The sequence below is a fragment of the Azolla caroliniana genome, unplaced genomic scaffold, assembly GCF_043228905.1.
Source record: "Azolla caroliniana isolate FFs.n. ecotype wild unplaced genomic scaffold, voAzoCaro1.0.p SCAF_1, whole genome shotgun sequence".
Lineage (NCBI taxonomy): Eukaryota > Viridiplantae > Streptophyta > Polypodiopsida > Salviniales > Salviniaceae > Azolla > Azolla caroliniana.
Window position 1 is genome coordinate 32,461,303 of NW_028230436.1, and position 16,955 is coordinate 32,478,257.

The 16,955-nt window shown below is 38.2% G+C and overlaps 2 protein-coding genes across 4 annotated transcripts; one reads left to right on the forward strand and one right to left on the reverse strand.

The window, feature by feature from the left end:
• Positions 1-1,410: 1,410 nt before the first annotated feature.
• On the forward strand, positions 1,411-5,545 carry LOC147869830 (putative UDP-arabinose 4-epimerase 2). Of its 2 annotated transcripts, none has more exons than XM_087333667.1 (10): positions 1,411-1,652; positions 2,055-2,188; positions 2,276-2,389; positions 2,692-2,799; positions 3,363-3,454; positions 3,554-3,695; positions 3,849-3,943; positions 4,556-4,685; positions 4,887-5,031; positions 5,114-5,545. In XM_087333667.1, exons 1-10 carry the CDS (start codon positions 1,580-1,582, stop codon positions 5,344-5,346), a joined length of 1,266 nt encoding a protein of 421 aa, XP_087189793.1. In that variant the 5' UTR covers positions 1,411-1,579; the 3' UTR covers positions 5,347-5,545. The 2 variants fall into 2 exon arrangements, with proteins under 2 accessions (XP_087189793.1, XP_087189802.1); XM_087333676.1 differs by having other exon boundaries at positions 1,411-1,622.
• Positions 5,546-6,301: 756 nt separating this feature from the next.
• Positions 6,302-13,583, reverse strand: LOC147869831 (uncharacterized). 2 transcript variants are annotated; one of them, XM_087333688.1, is made up of 11 exons: positions 12,629-13,583; positions 11,286-11,325; positions 10,346-10,398; positions 10,190-10,235; positions 8,873-8,980; positions 8,542-8,637; positions 8,419-8,464; positions 8,051-8,334; positions 7,509-7,559; positions 7,312-7,404; positions 6,302-6,916 (listed from the first exon to the last, which is right to left on the reverse strand). In XM_087333688.1, the coding sequence occupies exons 1-11, from the start codon at positions 13,498-13,500 to the stop codon at positions 6,818-6,820; spliced, it is 1,788 nt and encodes a 595-aa protein (XP_087189814.1). In that variant the 5' UTR covers positions 13,501-13,583; the 3' UTR covers positions 6,302-6,817. The 2 variants fall into 2 exon arrangements, with proteins under 2 accessions (XP_087189814.1, XP_087189822.1); XM_087333696.1 differs by having other exon boundaries at positions 8,542-8,643.
• Between the last annotated feature and the right edge of the window lie 3,372 nt (positions 13,584-16,955).

Consider the following 16,955-nt stretch of genomic DNA (forward strand, 5'->3'; position numbering starts at 1 on the left):
ATCACATAGCTAATAAAAAATATTCTAGAGAGGGGCCCATGAATATTTCGCTCAATACCAATTCATTTGTGAGCTCATTGTGGATGAAATGGTGAAGGTCGAATATTTTCCCATGGTGGACAATTGTATGGCAAGGCATCGAGAATCAGGCAGAGAAAGAAGCACTTACTAAGCTTCCATGATAGAGAGTACTAACACATGGAAGAATAAAACAAATGATGTGGGTATTCACCTAATTGAATAATAGATGTGTCCGCGGAATTAGAAGATGAGGTAGGAAATTGCGATTTGGTGATTTCAAATGTAGCAAACAACCAACTGGCCTCTTGAGCATGGTCAATTGAAGTGGGTCATCGAGGGTTGACATATATTTGTTGAACTAATGTATAAAAAAAGAAAGCGTAGCCGAGCAAACCAAGATTTTGCTTTGGAGCACATTCAAAGTCAAACGTGTTTCTATTGTGTATGAATCCTTCATCGTAATCACGGGATATGCATGCGTTGTAGTATAGAAAATCTTCGATATGCATTCGGTTTAACTTCGCAGTGTCTGCTACTTTAAGCCGTTGTTTGTTCTATCGACAAACGCGGAGACTTAGTGACCGATTCTGTGACGGAGGGGTGGCTAGCAAAGGTACATATGTACATATGTAAACGTATACGTATACGGTTTATGTATATGTATATCTATACGTATACGGTTTATGTATATGTATATCTATACGTATACGGTTTATGTATATGTATATCTATACGTATACGGTTTATGTATATGTATATCAATATATGTGTATGTATATGTATAGCATAGCCCATTCCAACCCAACTATGTACTGAATGAATGAATGAAGGAATGGCTCTTTCACAATATCATCATCATCATCATCATCATCATCATCATCATCTCTCTCTCTCTCTCTCTCTCTCTCTCTTCACTACATAACTTGTTTGTTCGTGTATGAGGAAGAGGAAAGGAGAACAGGGGAGGCGGGAGGTCAACTGAAAACCGCAAATTTTTTGTCTGCTTTTCTAACAATGACAGCGAGAAAAGCAAAGTGGAGCTTACCCACATACATTATATATTTATTTATTTATATATCCCCTCTCAAACCCTAATTTCCCCCCTCCCAAACCCTAATCTTAACCTCTCCCTGTTTTCTCTTCCACTGTCTCCCTCCCTCTCGTTTTATTTTTGTCTCTGCCCTTTCAAACCCTAATCTTCTTCTCCCGATTTCCCTATCCCTATCCCTAAATCCCTTTTTTTATCCCCCCCCCCCCCTCCCAATCAGATCTTCTCCGTATTTTTATCCGCTGGGCAGCAATTTTTCCAAAGGGTTTTTTCGAAAGCGCCAGGTTGATGCCTTGTCTTCTTTCTCACGTTCTCTCTCTCTTATGTCTTTCATGTGCCAGAGTGTTTTCTTTTGATCCTTATGCCCGATTCCTGCACGATGAAGGGCACTAATCATAAATGAAGGGCCACAGATGCAGGTATGAGGAAGATAGGAAGCCACTAAGCAAAGGGAGGGTCAGAGAGCACGAGAGAGACAGTTAATAATTGTTCTGATCGATAGAACGACTCATGCCTCCTGCCTCACCTAGTCTTCCTAGAAGGAGAACCCAAAGTAGGTCTTCGCAATCGTGGACTTTAATAGGTGTGCTTGCTTTCTCCGAGCCATATGTACGTCTACATGTTATGTGCTCATCTATATGTATGTGGGCATGTATCGGTTTACGTATATATGTGTATGCTTGATTTGATCTTGGTATCAAGTAATAATGGTTTTAGCTTTTGCCTGACGAGACATGCTCAATGCAAAGCATTACTTTTTAGCATTCTTCAAAAAGGGCATGTTCGATTTTCTTTGATTCCTGGATCCTCAATGAGCTAGACCCACACGTAACTCATCCCTGTTTTATGATTTTCTTCCCTTCCTGTGACAAATTGTACTATATGGCGCAATATACCCTGCGCTTCTTGTGTGATGTATAGGATTCTTTTTAAGTAGTTTTTGTGTATGTTCTTATAGCCTCGTTCTTTTCTATATATTTTCAAGGGATGGATTACGGCATCAGAAACCGTCCTCGATCCCAAATAGCGTTGAAAGTGGTTGTGGCATGCTCTCTCACTGTCCTCTGTATGTACATGCTAAGGCAATCTTCGACCCCTCTCCATCTGAATTCGGATCTGGTAAGATCTTGTTTCCATTTCGCTAATTCTTCCCGACTATTAAAAGTGTTTAACAAGACTTATCCCTGAAACCCATGTGTTTAAAAGCTCCCTAGAAATGGGCTGGGAATCATGCATGTCATGGTAACTGGAGGAGCAGGGTTCATCGGATCGCACGCCACACTACGCCTCCTTGAAGGGAATTACCAAGTCACAATTGTGGTATGTGTCTGCTTTGTATAGTGGGGATGAAATGAGGGTGGGGGGGTTTAATGCCTGAAAATAATAATAATTTTACTGAAAGGTAATAATAACCTTGATCAAAATTTTGTTGAATAATTTGTTAGTAGAGATCTCAATGTTTCAGGGTTTCATTTGAAACTTCTCATAACTTAGAGGTATTTGTACCGTCAATTTCAAACCTTTAATATTAGTTTGGGTAATGCAACTACTGATTACTGTAAAGTTGGGGGAATTCAACCACCTTGTCTTTTCTTGAAACATTAAGTAATTTTGTTTTACAGGATAACCTGTCGAGGGGAAACTTGGGTGCAGTACAAGTGCTTCGCAACCTATTTCCTGAGCCTGACAGACTGCGGTTCATTCATGCAGATTTGGGTGATGTTGCAACGGTATCCTTTTCCACCATCTTGTCTGACCTTTGCATGCTCTTTTCAAAGTAAAACAATTGAAAATAAATATTGATTATATCTAGTTATCGATAGTTTTTATTTTCTCTAAATGGGTGCTGTGAGGGCAGAAAATGATGAATCAAATTCTGCCTCAGCTTTATGAGGAGCAGAAATTGAGACATGCATCGGCATGCATGTCATTTGTATGCATCTGGCTATGTCTATAAGCTATTCCTTAGGGCTACCACTAGAAGCCAAATGTACATAAGCTATTCCTCAGTGCTATTAATGCGGAAATTTATATAAGCTATTCACTAATGCTACAAAATGCCAAATTGTGCATGTGGATGCTATTTACATATTTGTTAATGGTTAAATTTCAAATCAGTATGCCATTTGTGTCCATCTAAAAGACCATTTATGCATGTTGCTCATTAATGCTCCATAAATACGGAGAAGGTATCACCATGATGGACTTAACATGCAGCGGGGAATCAATAAAACAACATATTCTAAGTTATTATTTTTGTGGTTATCAGTTTTGATCTCTTGACTATTATCAGATGGACCAAATATTTTCCACTAGTCATATAGATGCGGTGATGCACTTTGCTGCTGTTGCATATGTGGGGGAGAGTATGGAAGAGCCTCTTCGGTATAAGTCTTTTCTTGCCTTTCCACTTAACTGCTCCAAAAATTATGTTTGCTTTTATATGAAATGGTAAATAATATTCAATGCCTCGTGCTCTATTAGATACTACAAGAATATCACATCAAATACTTTGATCCTACTGGAAGCTATGAAGAAATATGGCGTGAAAAAGCTGATTTATTCAAGTACTTGTGCCACTTATGGAGAACCCAAACGAATGCCTATTACAGAAGATACCCCTCAGGTTATTTGATCTATTTATAACTGGATTTTGCATTTTTAAATTTACTGTGAGACTGTCTATTTCTCACTGAATTTGTTGAAATTGTCTTTTTGTTGCTGAAGTGTTTTTGTACATTTATCTGAAGCATTGAATCGCATTTCTTTCTGAATGAAGGTTCCTATAAATCCTTATGGAAAAGCTAAAAAGATGTCTGAGGACATAATAAAAGATTATGCACGGACAACAGACTTGGGAGCTACCATTTTGAGGTATATGCTGTTACTTTGCCTTGTGAATGATAGTGCATTGTGTTTCTCCAGAAGGCATTCTATTATTTTCAGAAGTTTTGCTAAACGTATTCTGGAAATCCTAAATTTAACATTTTATAGTAGTCGTCTGTGCTCTTTTCAGAAAACTAGCTTCAGCCAATATTAATTGTGTTTTCTATCCAGAAACCTTTTTCATTTTTCTGGATTTTATCAATGTATTCATCCATTTTGTTCGCAATAAAATAAACTGTCATCTGCAAAAAAAAGCGATGGAATCTTTAATTTCTCTGGAATCTATCAATTTAGTAACCTCCTCTGCCAATTCCAGAAGTAGAGCTAAAAGCAGTGACTGCACACGTTATAGTTTGCCTGTTACACCTTACTTTTTCCTCGTGATGGGAACCTTTTGCTAGTTGTGCTAACCAGTGGATTTATTCATGCAAGTTAATAGGGATTTATACACAAGGCATTGAACACACGTGATATTGTGGCTTTTCAAATAGGTCCTTGAACGCATGCATGTAACAATAGCTTTCAAACGTTTTGACAAGAAAAAACCTCCTGTGTGAAAGATAGATATTGTGTGGATTTTGATCACTGGGATATGTTCAGGTATTTTAATGTGATTGGATCAGATCCTCATGGAAGACTTGGTGAAGCACCCAGACCAGAGCTCAGGCATCATGGACGAATCTCTGGAGCATGCTTCGATGCTGCCTTAAATTTAATACCTGGACTACAGGTGTGTTAGTTATCGATTTTCGCCATTCATTGGTATCTTCTGCGGTGTTGTTAAATGACAAAGCTACCTTGCTGTATCTTCCCATTTCATGATAACTATTTTTATAATACAGAGAGAAAATAATGCTTTTACATTTCCTTTGAGAGGTCATATTGTATGTGCAATAATCAACATATTGATTGGCTTTGTATCATAATGCAGGTAAAAGGAACCAATTATGATACCAAAGATGGAACGTGCATTCGTGACTATATTCATGTTACGGACCTTGTTGAAGCCCATGTGAAATCTCTTGAGAAGTTGGAATTGTCTACGGTATCTATCTACAATGTTGGTACTGGCCAAGGTAGTAGGCTGCTTTGGATAAGAAAAGAAACTTTATCTATATGTTTTGACTAATCTTTTGTTTGGGGCTTTTGTCATTGTAGGGAAATCGGTAAAAGAGTTTGTGGATGCTTGCAAGGAGGCGACAGGCGTCAACATCACAGTCTCATATTTGCCTAGAAGGTCAGGCGATTATGCTGAAGTTTGGAGTTACCCTAAGAAAATCAATGAAGAGCTCAATTGGAGTGCAAAATACACAGATTTGAAAGAATCTATTGCCATGTCATGGAAGTGGCACCAAGCTCATCCAAATGGTTATGAGTCGGCTAATATCTAGTCTTTGTTTTTCTCCCTATTGATTATTTCTTCACCTTTCGATGTATCTACTATTGTATTGAAGGGGCCTCTCTTAACAAACATTACAAAGGCTAACCTTACAGCAGAGGACTATAAAAAGTCAAGGGTTACACATAATTGAGGTGACAAGGGAATAACAACTATACAATTCAAGATATAGTGGAGATGCATATTTATTTCATCATGCATCTTATTAACGATAATCTCGAGTGTTGGGAGTAACAATACTGATGCATGTATATATGGAGACAAGAAACTGAGACTTTTGTAATGTCACACAAACATTAACAAATTTCTTCCTTAAAAAATTGTATGTAGCCTTTTACTTTCCATCTTGGTGTGGAGCACCTTCATGTTTCTATATTTGCTTTAAGGTAGTTAATGGATGTATGCAGTTGCAAATGCAAATGAAGCAGAAAAACAGGGTTATCTCAATGATTTTGGGGAGAACTTAGTGTTCCAAAATCAGGCCCATGCATCGTATCTGGAACAGTATTCGCTTTATGGAATGAATCCAAGTTTCAAGATGATTGATCCTTTGGGGAGAACTTTGGATTGCCAAGCGTAGTCATATGTAGGACATGGAGATTGGAAAAGAAGCAACTAGGTTTCAACCAAGCCTATGTATGTGCAACAAATGGTAAATGGCAATACTAGTTTATCTCAAAGACAAATCCAGCTGTATGTTTATTACCCTCACAGCTACCACTCTAATACTTGGGCCTGCTCTGCCATGAATATCATCGAGTCATATTTAACATCATAATTTTCTAGAACCGAGAACATAAACATACAAGTTTTTACATTCTATCTAAATTTAACAAATTATTTGACATCATCACGAGTGACTTGAGGAAGCCATACATAGAAATGAAGATAATGAAGATATATATTTCATAGGTCGAAGAGATAGATCAGCTACATTTAACTACATGTGACTGGACAATTCCATTGATCAGATAATATTTGAACTACAACAGGCTAAAAAGTTTTATTTGCCTTTGAGAATCACCTGTTATGTTAGCACAAAACAAAGTCGAACAATTCTCTATTCAGAATGTCCCTTCCTATACATTTCTCATCATGAAATCAAGTCAGGCCAAATTTTTAGCTAACTAAAATATTCCCTATTCTGGCCTCTTGTTCATGCATTCCTTTCAGTTGACCAAACAAGGCAGCATGTTAGCTCCATTGGGCACAAATCAAACCTTTTTATTATATACAAATACACTAAGTGTGGAGCTCTAGAAATATCCATAATAACCAATTGACTGCTGCTGTTAGTCAAAAGCTCAGACCCTTATAGCATGATTGGAGCACTGCAATGAGCAAATACTGAAAATATCATCAGCAGCTGTGATTTTACTGGTGATTCTTGACCAGTGTTGGACTTCGTATGAGTCATGTATAGTATACACATCATAAGAACAAGATATGCCGACGTAAACCCCCTATATTTCACCATATGGAACACGAACAAAAAGCTGGCCGTGCAATGTAATTACTGCAGATGTCTGATTGGCATCAATAGCTGACGGCAGCTTTATTACCTGGCATCAAAATAAACTTGAACTTAATAATTGCAACAGCAGGTTAGCTTCTTCCAAATATAATATATAAATAGAGCATGTTAGAGAAAATAATGGCCATATTTCTTATCACTGGGCTAATGTTTATTTAAACTTGTGGATTGGAATGGAAATACTTAATTAAGAACGAGTAGGACATATATGAGTTTTTTTCTATATTCCTATAAAGTTGTGTATTTCTCTTTATTTTCCACTTTTAGAGATGCCCCCTTATTTATGCACACTACATCATTGACAGGGATTTCCTTCTTTCCACCAATCTCTCTCATAGTAGATAAGGATATATACACTTGAGACATAATCAAGCATTTGTCCAGTAGTGACACAGTCAGTTATAGAAATGCTTCAATGACTACCTTCCTAAACGGAGTGACACCCCAAGGATTGTTTGGCTGTTCTGGCTCACCAATAATTACCAGCATTCCACCTGGTTCACATTGTATTCTTAACTGCAAAGGAAACAATTATTCACAATATACTTGTGTCAAGCTGGTATTAAGAGGGCAGCAAGTATGAAAACCACAGGGGTTGACCCTTGAGCCTTTATACATACCTCTTCCTGAAGCAATCCTGGAACCAGTGCATATACCTCAAAACAATCACCCTATCAACGGCCAGAAAAAAAATAATCATTAAGGCAATTTGAATTAAAATAGCATGGCAATGTGTTTGTGGCAACTCTTAACAATCAGTGTTGAGGACATTTATACCCCAACTATAAGTGTTCAGTAACAGAACAGTTGAGTTTCCTTTTCACAAATCAAATAATAGGACAAATGAGAATTATCGAAATTTATAGGAAGTTCACTTGAAACTTGTTTCTTTAATGCATGAAATAATAGGATACTGTAAGACATTACATAAAATGTATAGCATGCTGGAAGACAATTTAATATAGATCAATTACAAACTGCATCCAACTGGCAAGTTCAAACTTCAACCAGCCGTCAATGATCAAGTGTCTGTATCTTTTCCCAGATATAGATAAGTACAGAATAGAAAAAAAAATTACATGCCTAGTTTTAAGGAATTTTAGAAACAAATCAGTTCTTTAATATTAATTATTTTACTTTCAAAGTGTTTCATGAAGCTCACTGTTTTGTGCACATTGATCTTCACCCAATCAGCTTCTGGCCCTTCATCAGCAACTCTAATGTCCACTCCATTTGCAAGATGATAGCTACTACTTCTCGACACAGGCTTTGTATGGCTTTGTTTCAAAGATTGCCTCTTCTGCATCTCATTGAAAGATGGATATCTGTGATCATCACTATCAACCTTGAGTGAATCCCCAGCAAAATGGGACCTCGTCCCATTCATCAAACGAGCAGCTTTAACAGGTTGAACTGGTATAGGAGTATTCTTTCTCTTTGGGATTTCTGCGGTTAAGTAGTTAGAGAGTAAATTGATTCCGTCCAACTCTTACTCAAAACAAACATTTCATTTAATTTCCAGTTGCTTACCCATCTGTCTATCTCTTTTCGGTGTCGGCATACTAGAGACTTTTTCCTGGCATAATATAGATGTTCACAAAACTGAAACATGGGGAAAACTGGAAGAAAAAAGATGTCTATCATGAAATATACCTTAGAGAAGTGCACCCCTTCATCTTCATTCTCGCGAATTTTCTGTGAATGCCAGCCCTGCATAGCCCTCGTTGCTGCATCTCGCCTAGCACGTCCCTGTGTCTAGTCTATGATGAGCAAAATTTTCCAATATTTTGTGGCACACTTACCATACCAATATATACACAACCATTTCTTTCAATGGTATCCAAGTATTCCATTTCATGGTTGAACATATTTGTCTCACAACCGTTTCACTTCATCGTTCAAAGTTTCATATCATAACTACACACACAAGCATTTCAGGGTTTCATAATTCATGCTGTTATGACATCAGGGAAGGAAAAAGAACCTGTGTAAGCCCATTCTGAACCTGACCCTCAGCTGCATCAAAACGACCCCGGCGACCCGTGCTGTACCCTGTTCCTCGCAGCATGTGTCTCTCATAATCCAGAAGAGACTGTCCAATTCAAAACGATGGCCTTTTATGAGCATTTCTATTTCATACATAGAAGATATCTTAACCCATCCATCTAGCATTACAGGAGTTCTTAAGCTCAATTAAAAAAAATACATGATGAATTTCTATCCTTCCCATGTGAAGACTCAAGCTCGAAGAGCTCAAACTCTAAGTAGAGTTTTGCTAATACAAAAGCAACAATTTGGATCACTCATGGATTCTCCCAAACCTGCCTATAAAATGAGAGTTTCAAAGACATTCCATGATGGCATCATTTGCACCAATGTGACAGATAGATAGCTATATGCACTACAAACTTGCATGCTCATCAGAGGAATCATATCATGTCAGCATCATCACATAGAATGATCAAAAGACTTTTCTCTGCAACACATGGCTATCCATTTGAGAGGCTAGTTTCTGCTTTGGAGAATTTCTAATTAATAAACGTCACAGGTGAACTTGTGCTACCTCTGCATACATAAGATATCAAACAGAACATGTATACATCTTCCCCACTAGACTTTTGAATCATGGTTAATATGACAGAGAACCCATTACTCATCTAACAGCACGTTTACTCTATTGCCTTATTCTATTTCTGTTTGACCATCATTCTATAAAAGAAAAATATGTTCTCGTCCTCAATTATCGTTAACTTCTCATACAAAGTATAAGAGATGCAACAGTAGCTATTGTAGGTGAAGTTAACATGTGCTACCTCTGCATATCTAGGACATCAAACAGGACCTGTAAACATCTTCACAACTAGGCGTCTGAATCATGGTTAATATGACAGAGAACCCTTTACTCATATAGCAGCATCTTTACCCTATTACCTCAGGCTATGTCTGTTTGAACATCATTCTATAAAAGAAAAATACGTTCTCATCCTCAATTATCATTAACTTCTCTTACAAAGTATGAGAGATGCCATAGTAGCTATTGCAGGTGAGGTCGATAGCTCCTGAGTTCAATAGACGTTATGCCTCAAATGTGTCCATAAATGTTTTAAAACTTCCTTCATATCAAGACATATGTTATGACATCTCCTGCATTGAAACAAGGTTCAACCTTGTATACCATTAGATATAAAATGTCCTCTCATCCTATGGCTTTGCCTCCACATATAGCAAGCATATATACAATTTACTAACACAGTCTTAAACATATGATAAATTCTTCAACGGTACAGCGCCAGCACATTACCTTCTCATAAAATCCTCGGAATGACCAGGATACTGTAGTACATTTCCTGAAACATACAAAGAAAGGAATGGATACTATGCACAATGAAGATGCTAGCCAGAAAACAGCTTCACTTTCAACAAAACGGTCATACGCATAAGTAGATAACAATAGTACTTTGGAGGATTGAAAGTCTCTCCAACTTGCCGCCACAACTTGTTAGCTGTCACCTGCATCAAATAATGAGAAGCCTGTTTTAAAACAGCAACAATAAGTGCATTTATTTGTAATCCCATTATCATACAGTTCGGCAGGATAACTTTCTACTTTTCACTTTATTCAAAGCAATTTAACCCATCCTGTAGATCTCAGCAAGATGTGAAATAGGAGAAAGAGTTTCCTCATTTCAAAACTTAGGAGATGTTTGGGTGTTTTAACAGATGTATTTACATAAAAAGTATACATCTGCAAGCCACTGAAGATAGATTTATATAACACCCACATTTGAAATAGTTTCTATTTAATTGAGGCACAAGATAGAAATAAATATATGTTAGTGATTGATAAAAATGAAAATAAGACAAGAAAGTACACATTTTCAAGTTATGAGAGACGCAAATAGATAGAATGAGCAAATCATGTGTCAGCTCAGAAGACTAGGGAAAATTAGAGAATTTGATGTAGGTTCTATTCAGATATATATAGTGAGGAAGCAAATTCATATTGAAAATTTTACAGCACCATTTTTATGATTTTTCAGCAAACAGACACATTAGAACCATCAAAAAATTCTCAAATACCCTGGAAACAATGAAACCAATTTTTTATTTCACAAGCTGAAGGAAGCGGTAGGAAGTCACCATTTCCAACAACTATACATTCTATCTAATCTATTTTCTTTTTCATCCATCTTGGAAATATCCTTATAGCATTGATGTTAAGGAAATTATCCATGTTTTACTCTGATCACAAATATAGTTCTCCAATCTTTTACGTTCCAAATATCCATTATGCATTATCACACTTCAAAACACAAATAATGGATGTCTGTGCATTCCTTTCTGAAATCGAAAAACATATGCATGTAGCAAACTAGAGACAGTAACAAAGAACTTACATAATCATATGCTCCCAGTCGGATGACAGTTCTCCATAGCCTGCAATGGCAAAGAAATATTTTTTTATCCTATCCTCAGAGAATACTTCGCCGATTTATGATTCTATTTGCTTATAAGTTGTTTCCAAGGAAAAGCTGGATTTTTGCACAAATATTCTTTTAATTTCTCTTTTTTGATGACCTTATGCAAGAAGTTTTAGACAGTTTCTCAGATGAGAAAGAGAATCCACTTCAAAGTTTAAATATGCATGCAACATAATGTATATGGGTATGGAAGCATGTTTGAAGTATGTTTGAGGTCTCAGACTGGAATAATCGTTACCCTATTTTTTTCATCCGTCATATATATACAATGTTACAATTCTTTTTGTTCCACTTTCCCTGATGTTTCCCATTTGGAAAAAAGAGCCTAATTTCCTTGATGCTTCTCTATAATGCTCAACATAGCACGCTTCTGCAGGCAAGGCAAAGCATACCTATTAAGCTCGTTTTCCACCTCTCCTAAACAAGTTCATCATTTTAGTTCTTTTTTCGCAAAATTGGGAAACATAATAGGAAAACGTCTGACACTTTGTGCATTGACAGAATAACATGAATTTTTGCAGCAGAATGTAGATTATCCATATGAGAACACATCATTCGGAAATAGAAAATAGAATCAACGGGTAGATGTTTACAATGAATACTATGTACAAGGAAAACAACAAAATACCCAGGGCACAAAAACTTGAACAGATTGAAAAGCCAATGGCATAAAAAAAACCAGTTACTTCAGCGGATTAAAAGCCAGTTAAAAGTCAAGACAGAAAAAATACACTTGTGAACTGATTACAAAGTGAGGCAAAAAAGGTCAGTCACTTCAGCAGATGACAAAAAGAGGTCATGTCAACAGATTAAAAAGTCAAGATACAAAGATAATCAATTAGTTAAGCTGATAAGAACCACAAAAAAAAGCATAAAAATCACTCATTTGAGCAGATTAAAAAGCTAAGGCACAAAATAACAACATAATTCAAGGTGGCGGCACAAGGAAAAACATATATGAGCAGATTAAAAAGTCAATTCACAAAAATACCAGAATAATGTCTACAACGAAAAACTTCAGGCAAAAGTGAATGGCAATCGTCATGGAAGATACAGAAACCACGTTTTCCTGGGCAGATTAAAAAGCCAACTGCAAAAAGTCTTGCAAGGCACAAAAAGATACACTTTTGTAGAGCATAGGAGGTAAAAATAACACTTACTAGAGAATAGTAAGCTAAACAATACTGCTTACTTGCACATGGTAAACAAACGAAAGGCCAATTGCATGAGCTTATCAATTTAAAATAAACATTACTTACTGGAGCATATTAAGGTTAGTTCCATAGAATCTGGGAGGCCGGTACTCCATTTTGCGGTTGGATAGGAAACGTGACACCTCGCGAGAGAATTCTTCTTGCTCCTCAGGTGTTCCTGCATCTAGTTCTGGTGGCCTTTTCAAGAAGTCTAGAACACTAGGTGGCTCTTGTGGTTCCTTCTCTTCTTCTTCTTCTTCTTCATCTTCTTCTCCTTCAGAATCCTTATCCTCTTCTTCTTCATCTTCATCGTTGTCTTCTACTCCTTTTCTTACCTTCTCTTCTAATTCAAACCTTCTTGCTGCATCTTCATCTTCTTCGACCCCTTTTCTTGCATTTTCATCTTCTTCTTCTTCATCTACATATTCGTCTTCTTCATCGTCATCTTCAGTCACTCTTCTCACATTTGCTTCTTCTTCATCAATTCCTCTTCTCACATTTTCTTCTTCGAATTCTCTTCTTCTCAAGTTTTCGTCTTCAATTTGCCTTCTTCTATCTATATCTTCTTCATCATCTTCCTCGTCATCTTCCTCGTCGTCCTCTTCGTCGTCCTCTTCATCATCCTCTTCTTCTTCATCTTCTGCGAGAAGAGGGCCAGAGTATTCTTCTTCCTCAGCTTCTTCTAGGCCTTCTAGCTCATCTAGAAGCTTCCTTTCTTCATCATTCGTGCCGCCTCCTGCTCCTTCTTCTTCCTCCTCCTCTTCATCATCGTCGTCTTCGTCGTCTGCTTCTGCTTCTGCTTCTGCTTCTGCTTCTGCCTCTGCTTCCTCCTCTGAGAAGGTATCTAAGGTCTCTCTCTCCCCTCTTCGCCTTCCACCTCCTCTTCCTTCTTTCTCTCTTTCGTCTCTGTCTACTCTTCCGTCGGCGTTCGAATCCATCGTGCCAGGCCTGGCTATGGCCAAGGAATCTCTCTCTCGCTCGCTCGCTGTCTGTCTGTCTGTCTGTCTGTGTCTGAATAGCCCCCTCTCTCTTTTCTTCTTCTTCTTCTTCTTCTTCTTCTTCTCTCTCTCTGAGACTCTCTCTTTCTCTCTCTACTAGCTCTGTCTAGGTCATAAAACCTCTCTCTTTCTCTTTCTTCTTTCTCTTTCTCTCTATGTGTGTATCTCTAGTTCAGACGACCTAAATTCTCTCTCCTCCTCCTCCTCCCTTGGTTCCTAGGATTGTCCTGAGATGTGTCTTCGGGTTTGGCCCGGGTGCCGGGCCGGCCGGGAGCCCGAGGGCCCGGTCGTCTTTCATGGAAGCTTACCATAGGAACCCCGCCTTCCTCTCACATTTACCTCATATTCCCGCCTTCGTATGGAAGGATGCACATCCCCCCCCCCCCCCCATCCCCTCCTACGTTACTTGGTGGCCCTCCCGTGTGTTCTGGAAAAAGAAACTTGCTTTCCAGCCCCAAAAATGTTCTGTAAATGTCAATACTTTGTCTCTACCCCAAGCTCAAAATCAGAACAACTCTTCCCCAAATGCTAATTACCAGACAGTTTGACATAAAAAAGCATTGTTCTCATAGCCAAACACATCATGTAAAATGTGTCTATGAGCCATATGCTCTGAATTCTCTCTAACTTCTTTGTCTACGTATATCATGGAACACACACACACACTCTCTCTCTGATATAAAAGAGTGTCTTTGGTTTTGACGAACAAGTGGCACTCAAACATAAAAATCTCATTTCACCACAATCGCAACTGGAATGGTTTCATTGTATGCATTCATATAATCATATTTCATTCTCTTATAGAAAGTTGACCACATGTGCTAAATCATACGATTTGGTATCGATTCTCCTTCTTGATGCGATAACCTTAAAGTTGCGAACAAGGAATGTCAAGGACCTTAACGCACACCAAAAGGAGCCAGATTACATTCGAGCAAGGGAACACAAAGTCCAAGCTCACTACAATGACGGGGCCACGTCATGGTATGAGATCGACTTCCTTGCAAGTTGAGAATATGAATATATTGCTTGAAGGTCTAGCTGACGAGAACCTTGAAGAATACCTAGAGAACCATCCAAATATTATCTTGTTTTTCGAGATCAAAGTCCATTAATGTGGTGCAACTCCACTAATATCAACCACCAATGGTAGTAGCCATCTTAATTGATGCATCGAGTTATGCACCAAAACCACCATGCATGTCTATCCTCAAACTCCACTAATATCAACCACCAATGGTAGTAGCCATCTTAATTGATGCATCGAGTTATGCACCAAAACCACCATGCATGTCTATCCTCAAACTCACACGAGCATGTGGAATATTGTGTTTGCTAAACCAAAATTCAGCATGTGCAAGCCATGACCGACGAGGGGGTTAACCTAGAGCACCAATGCATAAGCAATTCTAATTACAACGAACCTTACATCTCTTCACCAACACCTCCTTGGCATGGTCAAAATGTATACTGACATCTTCTTGTGGTCTTATGAGGACATATGCGTGTTGAATCCTACGTTCTACCAACATCAAATAAACCTATAGAAGAGTGGGAAAAAATAAGTTTTGCATTGATTATCGCAAGCTGAATACTATTCTCACTATTGGTTATGGACAATGTTGTGGACATCATCATGAGTCATGAGATATAAATATTCCTGGATGGGTGCAATGACTATAACCAAATGTATATGGTGGTTGTATATCAAGAAAATACAACATTCATCACAAAATGACTATGATGTTCAGCCACAAGAAAACATTAACTAATTTTCAACAAATCATCACAAAGATTGTACGGCTATAATTGTTTACCTATATGGTCTAGAACTTTGATGTATTCAATGTCAAATTTTCCCATATGTGACATTTGATGATATGCCTTGAAAATGATGCACCATGAAATTGAGCTTTAAACCAATCAAGTGCAATTTTAAGGTTTTCAGTGATATGGTGTTTGGGCAAATCATCAATAAGGGAAACATCGCCGTGGATCCCAATAAAGTCAAGGTCATCTTGAGGCCCTTACCCTGACCAACGTGAAGAGCCTCAATTTCTTCATGAACCATTTATGATGACATTGTCAAATACTACAGTATTTGGTGGACTTCATCGCACTACACATGTCATTGTCCATCGCACTTCATTTTCATAGATGAAGGTTCAAAATATGCCTTTTGGGGTGCAAGTTCCTAAGCTACTTGTTTGTTTTAATTAGTGATGGGAGGTATTTATTTATATCTCCTATTTACTGTTTAGAGTTCTTTGTGCCTATTTCCTGTGGGAGCTTCTTTGTTGTTTAGGTTTAGGGGAAATAGATTTTGTGGTAATTCCTCATAACTTGGCTTTAGACATACTTAGTTGACCAATTGTGCCTTCATTGTTTTTGCCATTGCCAATGCCATAATATAGGCTATTGGAGCCCATTGCTTTCCAAACACTAGTCTAGAGTGCACTTGAAAGAAGAGGACAAGTAAGTTGGCTTTGAAGTAGGATTCATAGTGGTCATGGTGCTAGTCAATTATAGCCATAACATTCCTTCTATTCAATCCCGACGAGTTGTTGGAGTTGTATTATGCACTCACTTCAAGATGGAATGACATTTTTTGGATACTTGTCATAACTCGTTCTATATGCCCTAAACGTTGTCGTGAAGATTTTCGTCCACAAGCGGAAACCCGAGCAACGAGAGCCAAAGAGCGATGTGCAACGTTGCACACGTACATAATGTATTTGTAATAGTAATAAAGGTATAAAGGTGATGTGGTTGTACGCACATCCACGCGAGAGAGAGAGAGAGAGAGGTACTATGCGGTACATAGGTACCTAGTTGTTTGTGAGGAGGTGGGAGTTAAGGGGCCATCAATCTCACCCTCCCCCAAATCAAGGCAAATATGCCCTTTGAATGAAAGGGGATATTTTAGTCTCACTTTTGTAAGCGGTCTTCCCTCCTTGTGCTATAAAAGGAGAGAGAAGGCACCATTGTGGGGGTTGCCTATTTTGTGTGAGTAAGGCATACCACTTAGTCGAGGGTTCTACTTCTTCCCATTTCATTTTAGGGTTAGGGTTTCGGTTACGGTTTTCTTCTTGGGTTTTCCTTTAGGGTTTTTCATATAGTCATTTGGTGCGGCCATGGCGGCCACCATTTTGTTGTAATCATTCATTTCTTAATAGAACTTCTTGTTGAGTATCTTGATTGCATCTTCTTCTTCTATCATAATGTCATATTCGTTCACTTCTCCTCTTGAGCTAATCTTTCTCCTCCACTCCCTAGTCCAAGATCCCCGTGGTCCCGCCTTTCTCCACGCACGCGCATAATAACGTGACATCTTTGGTGAACCCGACGTGAAAGGCGGCAAGGGAGGATGGAGTCGGAAGACGACAACCTTGCGG